General features: G+C 63.7%; 2 protein-coding genes across 4 annotated transcripts; both read left to right on the top strand.

Moving 5' to 3' along the window:
• Positions 1–368: 368 nt before the first annotated feature.
• LOC137845048 (complexin-3-like) lies at positions 369–1,980 on the top strand. Its single transcript, XM_068661871.1, has 3 exons — positions 369–629; positions 1,165–1,252; positions 1,582–1,980. The coding sequence occupies exons 1-3, from the start codon at positions 478–480 to the stop codon at positions 1,798–1,800; spliced, it is 459 nt and encodes a 152-aa protein (XP_068517972.1). The 5' UTR covers positions 369–477; the 3' UTR covers positions 1,801–1,980.
• A 2,674-nt stretch (positions 1,981–4,654) lies between these two features.
• On the top strand, positions 4,655–11,958 carry RAX2 (retina and anterior neural fold homeobox 2). 3 transcript variants are annotated; one of them, XM_068661858.1, is made up of 4 exons: positions 4,655–4,740; positions 7,456–7,482; positions 9,254–9,504; positions 11,167–11,958. In XM_068661858.1, exons 3-4 carry the CDS (start codon positions 9,262–9,264, stop codon positions 11,608–11,610), a joined length of 687 nt encoding a protein of 228 aa, XP_068517959.1. In that variant the 5' UTR covers positions 4,655–4,740; positions 7,456–7,482; positions 9,254–9,261; the 3' UTR covers positions 11,611–11,958. The 3 variants fall into 3 exon arrangements, with proteins under 3 accessions (XP_068517959.1, XP_068517957.1, XP_068517958.1); XM_068661856.1 differs by having other exon boundaries at positions 4,660–6,088; XM_068661857.1 differs by having other exon boundaries at positions 4,669–4,740; positions 5,927–7,482.
• Positions 11,959–11,982: the final 24 nt, after the last annotated feature.

The raw sequence follows: 11,982 nt of genomic DNA, 5'->3' as shown, positions 1-11,982 counted from the left end.
CCCCCAGCCGCGCTGGCTCGCAGGCAATCTCGATGCCTTGGTGGAGCAGGGATTAACGGGGCCGCGGGGCTGCGGGTATGTGTGCACCCGCCTGCTTCCTCGTTTTCCTCCCAGTCCTTCAACCCTTGATTGAGTTTTTCGGCTAATCCTCTTCTGTGTCCTCTGCGCCGACTTCTTGCACCTCTCACCCCGCTGAGCTGGGTGGCTCCGGGTGCCCACGGTGCCAGGCAGGGTCTGAACCTTCCATCAGAGCCCGTGCAATGGGGTATCTCAGTGAGGTACGGGTCCCCAGCACCCTTGGGTGCAGCGAGAGGCACAAAAAGGTCTTCCCACCCCGGTGGCTGTGCCTTCCCCTCCTAATGCCTTAATCCAGCCCTGATCCGCAGCGCCCCTGGGTCCTGCTGACCTTGCAGACACCGGCCCCGGGCAGGACCCGGCTGGGCACCACGGGGCACAGGGCACCGCAGCCTCCCACCCATGGCCTCCTTCTTCACAACAGCCCTGAAGAACCTGCGGGGGGGCGAGGAGGAGCCCCAGGCACCCCCCAAGGACACCAAGGCGGCCACTCTGCCCAATGGCATGTCCCGCGAGGAGTTTGAGGAGTACCAGCGGCAGCTGCTGGAGGAGAAGTAAGGCTTTGCTGGGGCTGTGGGGTCCCCCACGCGCTGGGACCAGGGTGTCACCCACCATGGGTTGTCCCCTGCGTGGATGGGACGGGGACAGGGAGGCAGGGGATGGGAGCAGAGTGGGTGCTCAGCGATCCCTGCAGTACGACAGGTCCCAGTGGTGCAGGAAGTCCCCATGGGTGCTGGCACAGGGGCTCGGCACGCTGCAGGTGACCAGGGGCAGGTGCCTGGTGCCACCCTCACCCCAGCACCCATGGCACCACGGGACAATGGGCACAGCACGGACCCCCTCCCCAGATCTGGGTGATTTGGGGGCCTCAATTGGGACAGCATCAGGGAAGCGAGAGGCCACAGGGGCAGCAAGTCCCTGCCACAAGTGTCACCACCGGGCTGGAGGGGCAGGATGCGGCCCCTGATGTCTGCCTTGCATGGACCTTTGTGCTTTTGGATGGGTGCAGCGATGCCGCAGGGCCGGGGTGCAGGGTGATGGGGGGGATTTGGCTGGGGCAGGGGTGACAGCGTGGCATCCACCGTGCAGGATTGAGCGGGACAAGGCCTTCGCACACAAGAAGGCAGAACGGGCGGCCGTGCGCATGCACCTGCGGGACAAGTACCACCTGGCCCAGGTAGGGACACATGCAGGGTGCCCTGAGCCCCCCTACCCTCCCCGATAGCCCTGAGCTGGGTGGCTGCTGTCCTCCCCCACCGCCCTGGTCCCCTGGGATGGGAGATGATTCCTGAAGAGGGCAGCAAACAGCTGCTGTCTCCATCCATCCACCCGTCCGCCCGCACACGTGTGTGCCCAGCAGTCCCAGTGTGGGACTGGGCAGCCCCCGGTGTCCCCCAGCATCCCCACTCCTGGGTATCCCGAAGGGACCCTGCTCCTCCCTGTCCCCCCCCGAGGCCGGTGGCACCCGGTCCATCCTCGGCCCCAACCTCTCCCACCCGTGTGCAGGACGAGCGGGACGATGCCCAGCTGCACGTGGCGGGCGGCGCGGTGGAGGTGCCGCAGGAGCTGGCCGCCATGGTGCGCAGCGAGGAGGAGGAGGAGGAGGAGGAAGAGGAGGGAGCCTTCGCCTTCCTGACCAAGCTGCGGGAGATCGATCTGCCGGCGCTGCGGGGCCGGGCGCTGGGCACCGTGGACGAGGTGAAGGAGAAGTGCTCCCTGATGTAGCGCCGGCACTGGCAGAATTGGGGAGCGGGCGGGATGTGGGCATTGTGGGTGCCCAGTGCTGTGTGCCATGTGCCCCACTGTGCTGCCTGCGTTTGGGGTTTTCCTCCCCCAAATCATTCCCTGGGGCTTTTTGGGGCACTGGGCAGGGACACCTGGGTCCCCTCCTGCCACACTGGCCAAGCTCCAGCGTCCCAGGTGCCACCCCCCAGCTGGGGCAGGCAGTGGTCCCCAACGCTCCTGCCACATCTTTCACCAGCCCTGGGGTTGCCCACACTGTTTGGATCAATAAAAGTGGTATTTTGCAGGACCGGGCTGGTGCTTGTGCCATACAATGCTGTCTGCATGACCCCCACCTGCAGAGTGTCACCGTCCCCAGGGCTACCCCATAGGTGGGCAGGGCGGGGACAGGGACACCCCTGCAGCCCCCTGTGTCCCCATGCCGGACACAGCCCCATGTGCCCAGCACATCATTACCCTTGGTCTCCACAACCCCAACCTGCAGGATCTGCCCCCAGCTCCTGCAGCAGCCCCCAGGCACAGCTGCCCCCAGCAGGAACCAGCAGGACCCGGTGTCCCCACCAGGGCATCCCCGGGGACAGGGTCCCCGCTGCCTCCTGCCCACCCCAGGGGCTCCCCACTGCCGGGCTCAGCAGCAGCGCGGGCTTAAACGCCGCCACGCGGGCACCCGCGCCGGAAGGCTGCAGGCTGCTGAGATCACTAATACCTGCCTATTTTAGTGAGGTCTAATCTGCCTGAATCGCCTGTCCCCGAGGACTAAGCTAGCTGAACCCTCGCAAAATGTACCACCAGCACTGGCCCCGAACGCCACCGCCCTGCCGGAGCCGGCCCGGGAGTCACGCTGTGTGTGCATGAAAAGAAAGGACGCGCTGAGCTGCCTCCGTCCTCCCCACGCTGGGGCCATCTGCTCCGGAAAGGCCCATGGGGACGGCGCTGCCGCGGGCTGCCCACAGTGGCGGGGCCGAATCCGGTGCCGGTGGGGTGGGCGGCGCGGAGCCCGGTGGCTGCGAGTGCCGCGGGTCTCGGCCGCCCCGGTGGCGTGGGGGTCCCCGGGCGCGTGGTGCTCGGCCCCTCGGGTCCTGGTGTGAGGGGCTGGTGTCTGCTGGAGCATCCAGGCATGGCCGTGGCACTGCTGTCCCTGCTGTCCCCACCATCCTGTTGTCACCACTGTCCCCGCCACCCCTCCTGTCCCTGTTGTCCCCACCATCCAGCCACTCTGCAGGACTCGCAGCATCTCCCATTCAGGCATAAAAATCAACTCGTGTTGATTGGGACAGGGCCATGTCTCCCCAGCAGCCCCCAGCCAGCTCCTGTTCCCACCCCATGTCCCCGCTCCCTCTGGGACGGCGGCACCAAGGTCCCCAGGCAGCCTGGCCCCGTCCCCAGCCCAGCTCCCAGTGCTCCCAGCGGGGCTGCACAGGGCTCCCAGTGCCGGCTGGGATCCGGGTCAGGACCCTCCGCCAGGTCTCCCCGGCTAATCGTCCTGCCCCCCCGCTGTCCCCACACCGCCACCTGTGCCTCGGCACCCTTTTGGGTCACCCCTGCCGCCCACCCGCCCGCCCCAGGCCTCTTAATGAACTAAAAAAGTGACAAATCCCCGGCAGAGCTGGTCACGTGCGGCCGGCGGCCCCCGGCCCCGACCCCCGCCCCGGCCCCACCGCCCCGGTAAGCTGACGCAGCGTCTCTAAGCGTTAGCAGCTTTGCCCGCTAATAGGATTAGGGAGGTTTAAAACTGTCATTTGAGTGAACTAAACCCCCTGATACTCTGCATTGCACCTTCTTAACCAATTTGCCTTCAATTAGGGTAATTGGGAAACTAGCAAAGAAGTATAGCATTAATATTTTAAAGTGATGAAGCGATTACGGGCCTTGGACGAGGAAGCAAATCAATTTGCTATCTGCTCCTAAAAGGCAATTATAATCATTTGTCAAATCAGCCTGCTGGCCTCCCCCGCCCGTGTGAGCCAACACCTTAAGGCGGTTTAGCGGGGCCGGCTCCGCGCACACGGCCCTGGTGGGTAAATCCAAATCCGGGCAGCTGGGGCGGCTGTGCCCGCGCCTCCACCCAGCCCACGGGTGGTCCTGGTGGGGCACAGGGGGCTCGGGGGGCTTGGCGCACTTTGGGTCACTTTGGGGCTTTCGGAGCGTTGGGTATCTCTGAGAAGCTCCATGCGGGTCCGCACGTGCAGGTCACCCTGGTGGGGTGCTCCTGGGACAGCTCTGCATGTCGTGTCCCCATGTCTGTGCCAGGAAGCCACCGTGGGCCACCAAAGCAGGGGACTGAGGTCCTTTCGCTGCCACCATGGTGGCCCACGCGAGGGCACACTGGCACAAGGGGCTAAAGGGGCCCCTTTGCACCCATGTCCCCATGGCCTGGGGACGTCCCCACCACCCTCCAGCAGCACCCAGGGGCGCTCCTGGAGCTGGAACCCCCCATGCAGGAGCAGGCAGCAGAGGGGTCCTCGTGGCACCGCCCAGTGCGGCAGTGTCACCCTGTCCCCAGGGGGCCACATGTCCCCAGTGCAGTGCCACGCTGTCCCCGTGGTGCTGTCAGCCTGTCCCCATGGTGGTGGCACGCTGTCCCCACACTGGTAGCACGCTGTCCCAAAAAGAGTGTCACGCTGTCCCCAGATGCTGTCAGACAGGGCAGGAGGGTGAAGGGAGGTGGCACAGAGATGGTTTTAGGGTCCAAGCCTGGACGCAATGGTGGTGGCAGTGTCCCACTGGGGGCAGCTCCATGGGCTGGCACAGGGGGGGCACGCGGGACCAGCACCAGGGCTGACTGAAAAGCTTGTGGTTACATTTGGCATCCGAAAGGGGAACTGGGCCGAGGAGAGGAAGGGAGTGGGAGGAAGCCGAGACGGCGGCCGAGAGCTGCAGTGCTCGCAGCTGGAAGGAAGAGGCTGTTGGGAGAAAGTAAAAGTCTGCGGAGGACGAGAAGGGCAAAACCCTGCAGAGGCCGGGTGGGCAGCACGGGGAAGGGGCTGAGCTCAGGCAGCACTGAGCCCCGGGCACCCCGAGGACCTGGGTGGCAGGGAGGGGACCTGGTCACAATGCTCACAGCCTGATTGGGGACCTCAATTGGGGTCTCACAGCCTGATTGGCATCCCCAGGGGACGCAGGGGGACACTGAGGGATGGTGTTTCTGCCCCCCCCCCCCCCCAGACCGTGGCCAAACCCCACGGATAGCCCCAGAGTGGGTCCCCACGCCCTGTCCCCATGCCTGGTCCCCACAGCCAGTCCCTGTGCACTGCCCCACGTCCATGGCTTGTCCCTGTGCTTGGTCCCCATGGCTGGTGTGACATCCATGGAAAGTCCCATAGCTGGTGTGACATTCATGGACAGTCCCACTGCTGGTGCCCATAGCTGCCCCATGGCTGTTGTGACATTCATGGTGGTCCCTGTAGCTGGTCCCCACACCTGGCCTCCCCCTGGCCCCCACGCCCACTCCCCGTGGCTGCCCATGGTGCTCGCCCCCCAGTGCTGGTCCCCACACACCTCTCCCCACTCCCGGTGCCACTGCTGGATGTCACACCTGTCCCCATGCCTGGTCCCCATCGCCCATCCCCACCCAGGACCCAAGCACGCAGCATCCCAAGGAACCCATGGGGGCCACACACACGGCCCCCAGGGCCTCCCTTGTGTCTCTGTCCCCTCCCGGGGGGACACGGCCACCGGAGCGTCCCCACCACAGCAGGGCCGGGCGCGGGCTGCGGCCCCCAGGCCCATCCCTGGGCCGCGGCGCTGGCAGAGCCAAAGGAAATTGTTTCTCTCCCTCCTCCCCCCCCCCATCCTCTGCCTTTCTTCTCCTCGCCCCGTGTTTCTAATTCTTTTTCCTCTCCCATAATGAGGGGATTACAAGGAAAACTCCAGCAGGACGCCTTTGTGGGGAGACAATCCGAGCGGGGAAGGCAGCGCGGGGCTTTGTGCGCCCGCGGCCCCCCCGGCCCGCCGGGCGCTGGGGGGACATTTAGAGCAATTACTTGTCCAGAAAGTAACTGTCAATCATTCTTAGAGGGGAAGGCCTCCAATTAATAACCTCGTCTTAATCCTTTGGACTCATTTCCAATCTGCGGGGCCTTGGTGACATCTGCAACACTAAATAAAGATTCTCCCGAGCCTTAGCACGGCGGTTCTGTGACAAATAAGAAGACTAGAGGCAACTTTGGCTGCCAAGCTGCAAGATTGGTGAGGTTGAGCCGCTTGTTTGGTTCCCAGGAGGGGCTGACAAAGTTAAATACTCCTGGAAAAGCCAAGTTGGGCCCAGCAGGTAACACCGTTTTATTCGAATTCGGGAGAAAGCGCCAGGGGAAGATGCTCCACAGAGGACCGGGCCGGCTCTGGGGTGCGCCCACAGCCAGGGCCGGATCCTGGGCCCTGCCCCGGGGGTGTGGGGGTGGGCGCTGGGTGCCCCCAAACCGCCTCCTTGCACCCCCCTGGTTGCTCTTCGGTGTCAGGGCACCGAGTGCCACCGCTCCTGGTGGGCTTCACGCTGCCGGCCTGCTCTGTGCCGGCTGCCCTCAGGGTCCGGCCCCGGCCCCGGTGCCCACCGGCACCCAAAGGGGCTCGGAAGGGGAACGGGAGCCGGGGCAAAGCGGGGTGGCCTCAGGCAGGCTGCAGCACCCACGGCCCCCGGCACCACCTGAACGGAGGGGTTTGGTGCTTTATTTGGTGCTTTATTTATCTCCCTGAGTCTTTCTGGCACTGGGAGAGCCGGGGTTTGCCCAGTTTGGGCTCATTACTGCCCGGTTCGGGGCTTGTTGCCGTTGCTGTTTGCTTTTCTGGTGTCTGTGGTGAGGAGCAGACAGCTCCGCTCCGGCTGGAGGCCACGGCGGGTGCGGGCAGAAAGCAGAGAAACGCCGCCTTGGCACTGCCCAGTGCAATTTTTTACAGCTGAAAACCCCCAAACTGCTGCCGCTGGGACCATGGCTGCAGGAAGCCCTCTGGTCCCCAAAATCCTGGATGAGCCGCCCTGCCGCCCAGCTGGGTGTGCACCTGGGGGACGGGGGCTGTGGGGTCCCCCTTTAGCTGCTGGGTTTTGGGGCTGGCAGCGACACCCGGGACTTCTGGCTTGGCCATGGGGGCACATGGACTGGGGGGGGGGGGACACCTGCTCTTTCGGCAGGGACATCAGGCACCCATGAGAGTGACACAGCCGGGGAGCGGTGCTGGGGGGCCGTGGTGTGATACCAACAAGGATGAGGCGGGGCAGGGGCAGCCACGGGGCACCCCCCTCGGCGGGTTGTGATTTTCTGTAATTCCCGTATTTGTCACTCCTGCTTTTGTTTGGCTCTGTTATTTTTTCCAGTCTTCTCTTATCGCCCTTGATTCCTGCTCCCACTCCAAGGATTTGTTTTCCTCTTCTTCCTGTTTTTTTTTTTTTTTTTTTTTTTTTCTTCTTCCTCCGTGGCCTCCTTTGCTTTTGGGTGGGGTTAGGGGGTGTTTGGGGCTGCCCCCAGCCTCAAACAAAAAAAGGCAAAGCCCCCTTTGCTGCCACCATGCAGCTCATCTCTGTGTCCCCCGCGGCCCCATCTCAGCTGTCCCCAGCCCCCATTGCCCAGCTCACCCCAACCCTGCACCTCTCTGTGGGGTCCTGGGGGGGCTGCAGGTGCTCACCCCTCTCCCCTCTCCTTGCAGGTGCGGAGCTGCGCAAATGAGAAGCGGGTGAGCATGAGCGGGATGGCGGCGGGGGTCCTGTCCCCTCCCTGTGTCCCCAGCCCCAGGACACTCCACAACCCTTGCACGGTGACATTGGGGCCCCGCTCATCCCAGCACCCAGCGGCCTGGGTCCCATGAAGGCGGTGCTTCCTGGGGCAGCATGGCCAGACCCAGACCCAGCCAGAGACCTCGGGGTGATGGGGCACCCTGTGTGGGGCCGTGGGGTCTCACCCCATGTGGCATGTGCTGCATGCAGACCCTGTGCATTTACTGCATACACTGCACATGCAACACACTGGCAATGCTGTGCACAGCACACACTGCACACACAGCCCCTGTGCATGCACTGCACGCCTTACATGTGCTGTGGACACAGGTGCTGCACACAGTGTGCACATTGCACACACACGCTGCATGCTCTGAGCATGCTGCAAATGCCTTGGGCAGTGCACGCAGCCCCTGTGAGCGTGCTGCATGTGTTACACACACTGCATAGAGGGGCACTGCCCACATTGTGCAGTGCAAACGCTACACGTGCACAGTGTGTGCTCTGAGCATGGTGTGCACTGGGCAGCGCACACAGACCCTGGGCATGCACGGCACACGTTGGATATGCTGCACGTGCTGCACACACTGACACTGCACTTGCTGCACACCTGTGTGCATGGTGTGCACTGCACAGCACGTGCTGCATGCTCTGCGTGTGTGCTCACTGCATGCACTGTGTGCACTGAGCACAAAGGCACTGCAAGCACTGCGCACAGACACTGCATGCGCTGCGTGCATGCAGTGTGCACTGGTTCGTGCTGTGCCCACACGTGCATGCACTGCGCTCCTTGCACACCCTGTGAGCTGCGCACTGCACGTGCAGCCTTTGCACGCTGCACCCGTGGCACGTGGACACTGCACACTGGGCACATGCGGTGCACTCTGCATGCAGTGTGTGTGCAGCACAACCCCCCCCAACACATGCACACACACCCTGCACCCCCCCCCCCAGCATCTACACCTGCATGCAGTGCGTGCTGCCAATGCACTGCACGCTGCAGCCTCGCTGCAGGCTGCACACACACACACACACAAACACACACACACACACACACACAAACCATGCACGGTGCACGCAGACCCCCTGCATGTGCATAGTGCCTGCAGCCCCCAGCTCCTTCCACCAGCTGCCCACCCAGGACCCCAGTTATTCCCTTAGGGAATTAATTGATTTTCCCCCTCCTTCCCTGTGCCCGCTTGGGTGTTTGCTGAATTTTTGGGGTGATGCAGGGCCGAACACCTTCCCCTCACAGAAACACCCCGGGATTATGGCTTTTTGCCTGATTCCCATGTCTGACCACATCCCTGCGGTGGAAAGGGGCCCTTAATCCCTGGTGAATACCACAGGAAGATTTCAGAAGCTGGATAAAAAGCTTAAAGATGCGATATTGTAAGGGTTGAAAACGCTTATAAACATGCAGAAAAAAGGCTATTAGCTGGGGGACGGTGCTGGGCCGCTCTTGCGCTGTTTGGGGTCTAGAACGGGTTCCTGCAGTGATGTGGGGCTGGTCTCGAGGGACAGAGCAGAGGAGCGGGGCTGGCAGGGGGACCTGGCCAGCTCCGGTCACCTCCAGGCCAGACAGGGAGGGGGCTCCATAAAATCCCCACGCAGGTATCACGGGGCTGGCCCATCCTCCTGTCCATCCGCTTGTCCCTCTGTCCCAGCTGGGGTGCATGGAGGGGGGGTTGCCATGTCCCCACCCTCCCCAACCCCTCCGTCCCCTCGCAGGCGCCGAGATGTTCCTGAATAAGTGCGAAGGGGACCTGGGCGAGCTGCGAAAGCCGGGGGACGGCGAGGGGACCCCTCCGGCTGCCGCCGAGGAGGAGCAGCCCAAGAAGAAGCACCGGCGGAACCGCACCACCTTCACCACCTACCAGCTGCACGAGCTGGAGCGCGCCTTCGAGAAGTCCCACTACCCCGACGTCTACAGCCGCGAGGAGCTGGCCATGAAGGTCAACCTGCCGGAGGTCCGCGTGCAGGTAGGGAAAGCAGCTGCTGGCCCTGACGTGTCCCCTGGGTGCCGCAGGGCTTTGCTCGGTGCCCAGCTCCGTGCCTCAGTTTCCCCGTTGCTCAAGGCAGGGGCCGTGGCACAGCCGCAGGGTGGGCGCATGGGGCTGTGCCACTTGTCCTGCGTTGCTCCAAGTGTCAGGTCTCAGGGCTGGGGGGTTTGGCTGCATCCTGCTCCCCAGGGGCTCTCCAGTTCAACCAGTGTGTCCCCACGCTCAGTTTGGGGCAGGGAGATGGGTTTTGGAGATTTTCCCCCGCTGCACAGGGAGGTGAGGGTCCAGCTGGTCCCATGGGCAAGGAGAAAACCCTCAGCAACTTGTAACCACTTGCAGCTCCTCAGAGCCAGGGAAAGTTCAAAATTCTCATCGATTTGGGGGTTTTAGGCTTTTCAGAGCATAGGGCATAGGAAGTTCTGGCTTCTCAGGCTGCAGCACAAAACCCTGCCCTGGGTGGGGGGGGGCTCAGCCTGGAGCAGCCGGGTTGTGAGTGTGGTGCGCTGCCTCCTGCCTCTGCGCCTGAAAGCACGAGAAAGGGCAGAGGAAACCAAAACGATCAGAAGTGACAGAAAAACTGTGAGATGGCCAGGAGAGCAATCCACTGACACGTGAACTGAGTTTTCCAGGCCTCAGCTCCATTCCTTTTTGCACATCAAGCAAATCCAAGACAATGTGGCCTTTTCCTTGGAGCTCCGCACCACGGGGACGCCTCTGCTGAGCTGCCTGAGCAGCGACCAGTTTGCACCAGTATATCCCAGTAGGAGCCATCCCCTTCTCAGCCCAGGGGCTGGCACCTGCTGCCTCTTTGCACTACGAGGCAGGATGGGCTGCACCCCATGCTGCTGGGGGCTCAGGAAGAGGGGACCAGTGCTCTAAGCAGAAGCTCCTCCCAGGCCCGGATGGGTTTTAGTGCAATTCAGCTTCTAAAAGCTTTTACCGAGTGGCTTTTGAACACCACGCAGCGTTGTACCGGCACTGTGCAGTGCTGCAGGGCCAACGGGAGCACCCCCACAGAGCAGCAAGAGCAGGGGCTGCACGGTGCCACCGCTCCCGTCCCATGGGTTCGGTTCCTGGGGTTTGCAGGAGAGGTTTAGCAGAAGTGCGTGGTGTGACAGGGACTGCTGGAGCCACGGGGACACAGCACGAGGGCACCCTGCCGGGGACACCCCGCATGGGACACGGCACGTGGGGGCGTCCCACCTGGAGCACCCTGTGTGGGGCACCCTGCATGGGGCACCCCGCGTGGGATACGGCACAACGGGGCACCCTGCATGGGGCACCCCGCACGGGGCACAGCACGGGGGGCACCTCGCACAGGACGGAGCACACGGGGCACCCTACAGGGGGCACAGCACAGGGGGAACCTGGCATGGGGTGTGCCACATGGGGCACCTGACATGGGACGTGGGACACGGGGCACCTGAAATGAGGCATGCCACATGGGTACCCTATATGAGACATGCTACATGGGGCACCTTGTATAGGACACGCCACATGGGGCACCCCACACGTGGCCACAGCATTCTGGGCACCCTACAAGGGACACAGCACGTGGGGCACTCCCCGTGGGGCACGCTGCGAGGGACAGGCCGGGCATGGGGCGTGCACCTCGGGGTCACTCTCACTGTCCCCTGGCAGGTCTGGTTCCAGAACCGGCGAGCCAAGTGGAGGCGTCAGGAGAAGATGGAGGCCAGCTCCATGAAGCTCCACGACACCCCCATGCTGTCCTTCAACCGGCCGCCCATGCCAGCCAACGTGGGGCCCATGAGCAACTCCCTCCCGCTCGACCCGTGGCTGACGTCGCCCATCTCCAGCGCCACCCCGGTGCACAGCATCCCCGGCTTCATGGGGGCCCCCCAGGCCCTGCAGCCCCCCTACGGCGGGCACTCCTTCCTCAACACCCCCCCGGGGATGGCGCAAGGCATGCAGCCCATGGCCCCCGCGCCCTACCAGTGCGGCCCCCCCTTTGTGGACAAGTACCCGCTGGAGGACGTCAACCAGAGGAGCTCCAGCATCGCCTCGCTCCGCATGAAAGCCAAGGAGCACATTCAGACCATTGACAAAACCTGGCAGCCCATTTGATGAACGCTCCCCCCGCCTCCCCGGCCCCTCCACTGCCCACCCCCCCTCCCCAAGGCTCCTGTCCCCAGGCCGTGTGACACCGGGGGTGACGGCGGGGTGCTCAGCAGGACCAAAGCCAGCGCGGGGCAGGGACGGGGCAGAGATGCTGGGCTGTGGCTGTGCCACCCCCAGACCAACACTGTACGCAAAGGGCAGCGAGGCGGGGTGCTGGCGGGACCCCCCCACACGTGGGGAGCACCCCAGCAGCCACCCACGTCCCTCTCAGCCTCCCTCGTGCAGCCGCGCACAGAAGACCCCAGCCCGGGGCTCCGCAGCCCTGCCCTTTATCGTTAACGTTGGGTTTGTTTGTTGGTTGTTTCTTTTTTTTATGCT

This window comes from Anas acuta, chromosome 26 (assembly GCF_963932015.1).
Source record: "Anas acuta chromosome 26, bAnaAcu1.1, whole genome shotgun sequence".
Lineage (NCBI taxonomy): Eukaryota > Metazoa > Chordata > Aves > Anseriformes > Anatidae > Anas > Anas acuta.
This window is presented reverse-complemented; position numbering and strand designations above follow the sequence as displayed.

Coding starts and splice junctions, on each gene's coding strand:
- RAX2 (XM_068661858.1), top strand. CDS start 9,262: ATGTTCCTGAATAAGTGCGAAGGGGACCTGGGCGAGCTGCGAAAGCCG. Junction 9,505..11,166: donor TGCCGGAGGTCCGCGTGCAG/GTAGGGAAAGCA, acceptor GTCCCCTGGCAG/GTCTGGTTCCAGAACCGGCG.
- LOC137845048 (XM_068661871.1), top strand. CDS start 478: ATGGCCTCCTTCTTCACAACAGCCCTGAAGAACCTGCGGGGGGGCGAG. Junction 630..1,164: donor CGGCAGCTGCTGGAGGAGAA/GTAAGGCTTTGC, acceptor TCCACCGTGCAG/GATTGAGCGGGACAAGGCCT. Junction 1,253..1,581: donor ACAAGTACCACCTGGCCCAG/GTAGGGACACAT, acceptor ACCCGTGTGCAG/GACGAGCGGGACGATGCCCA.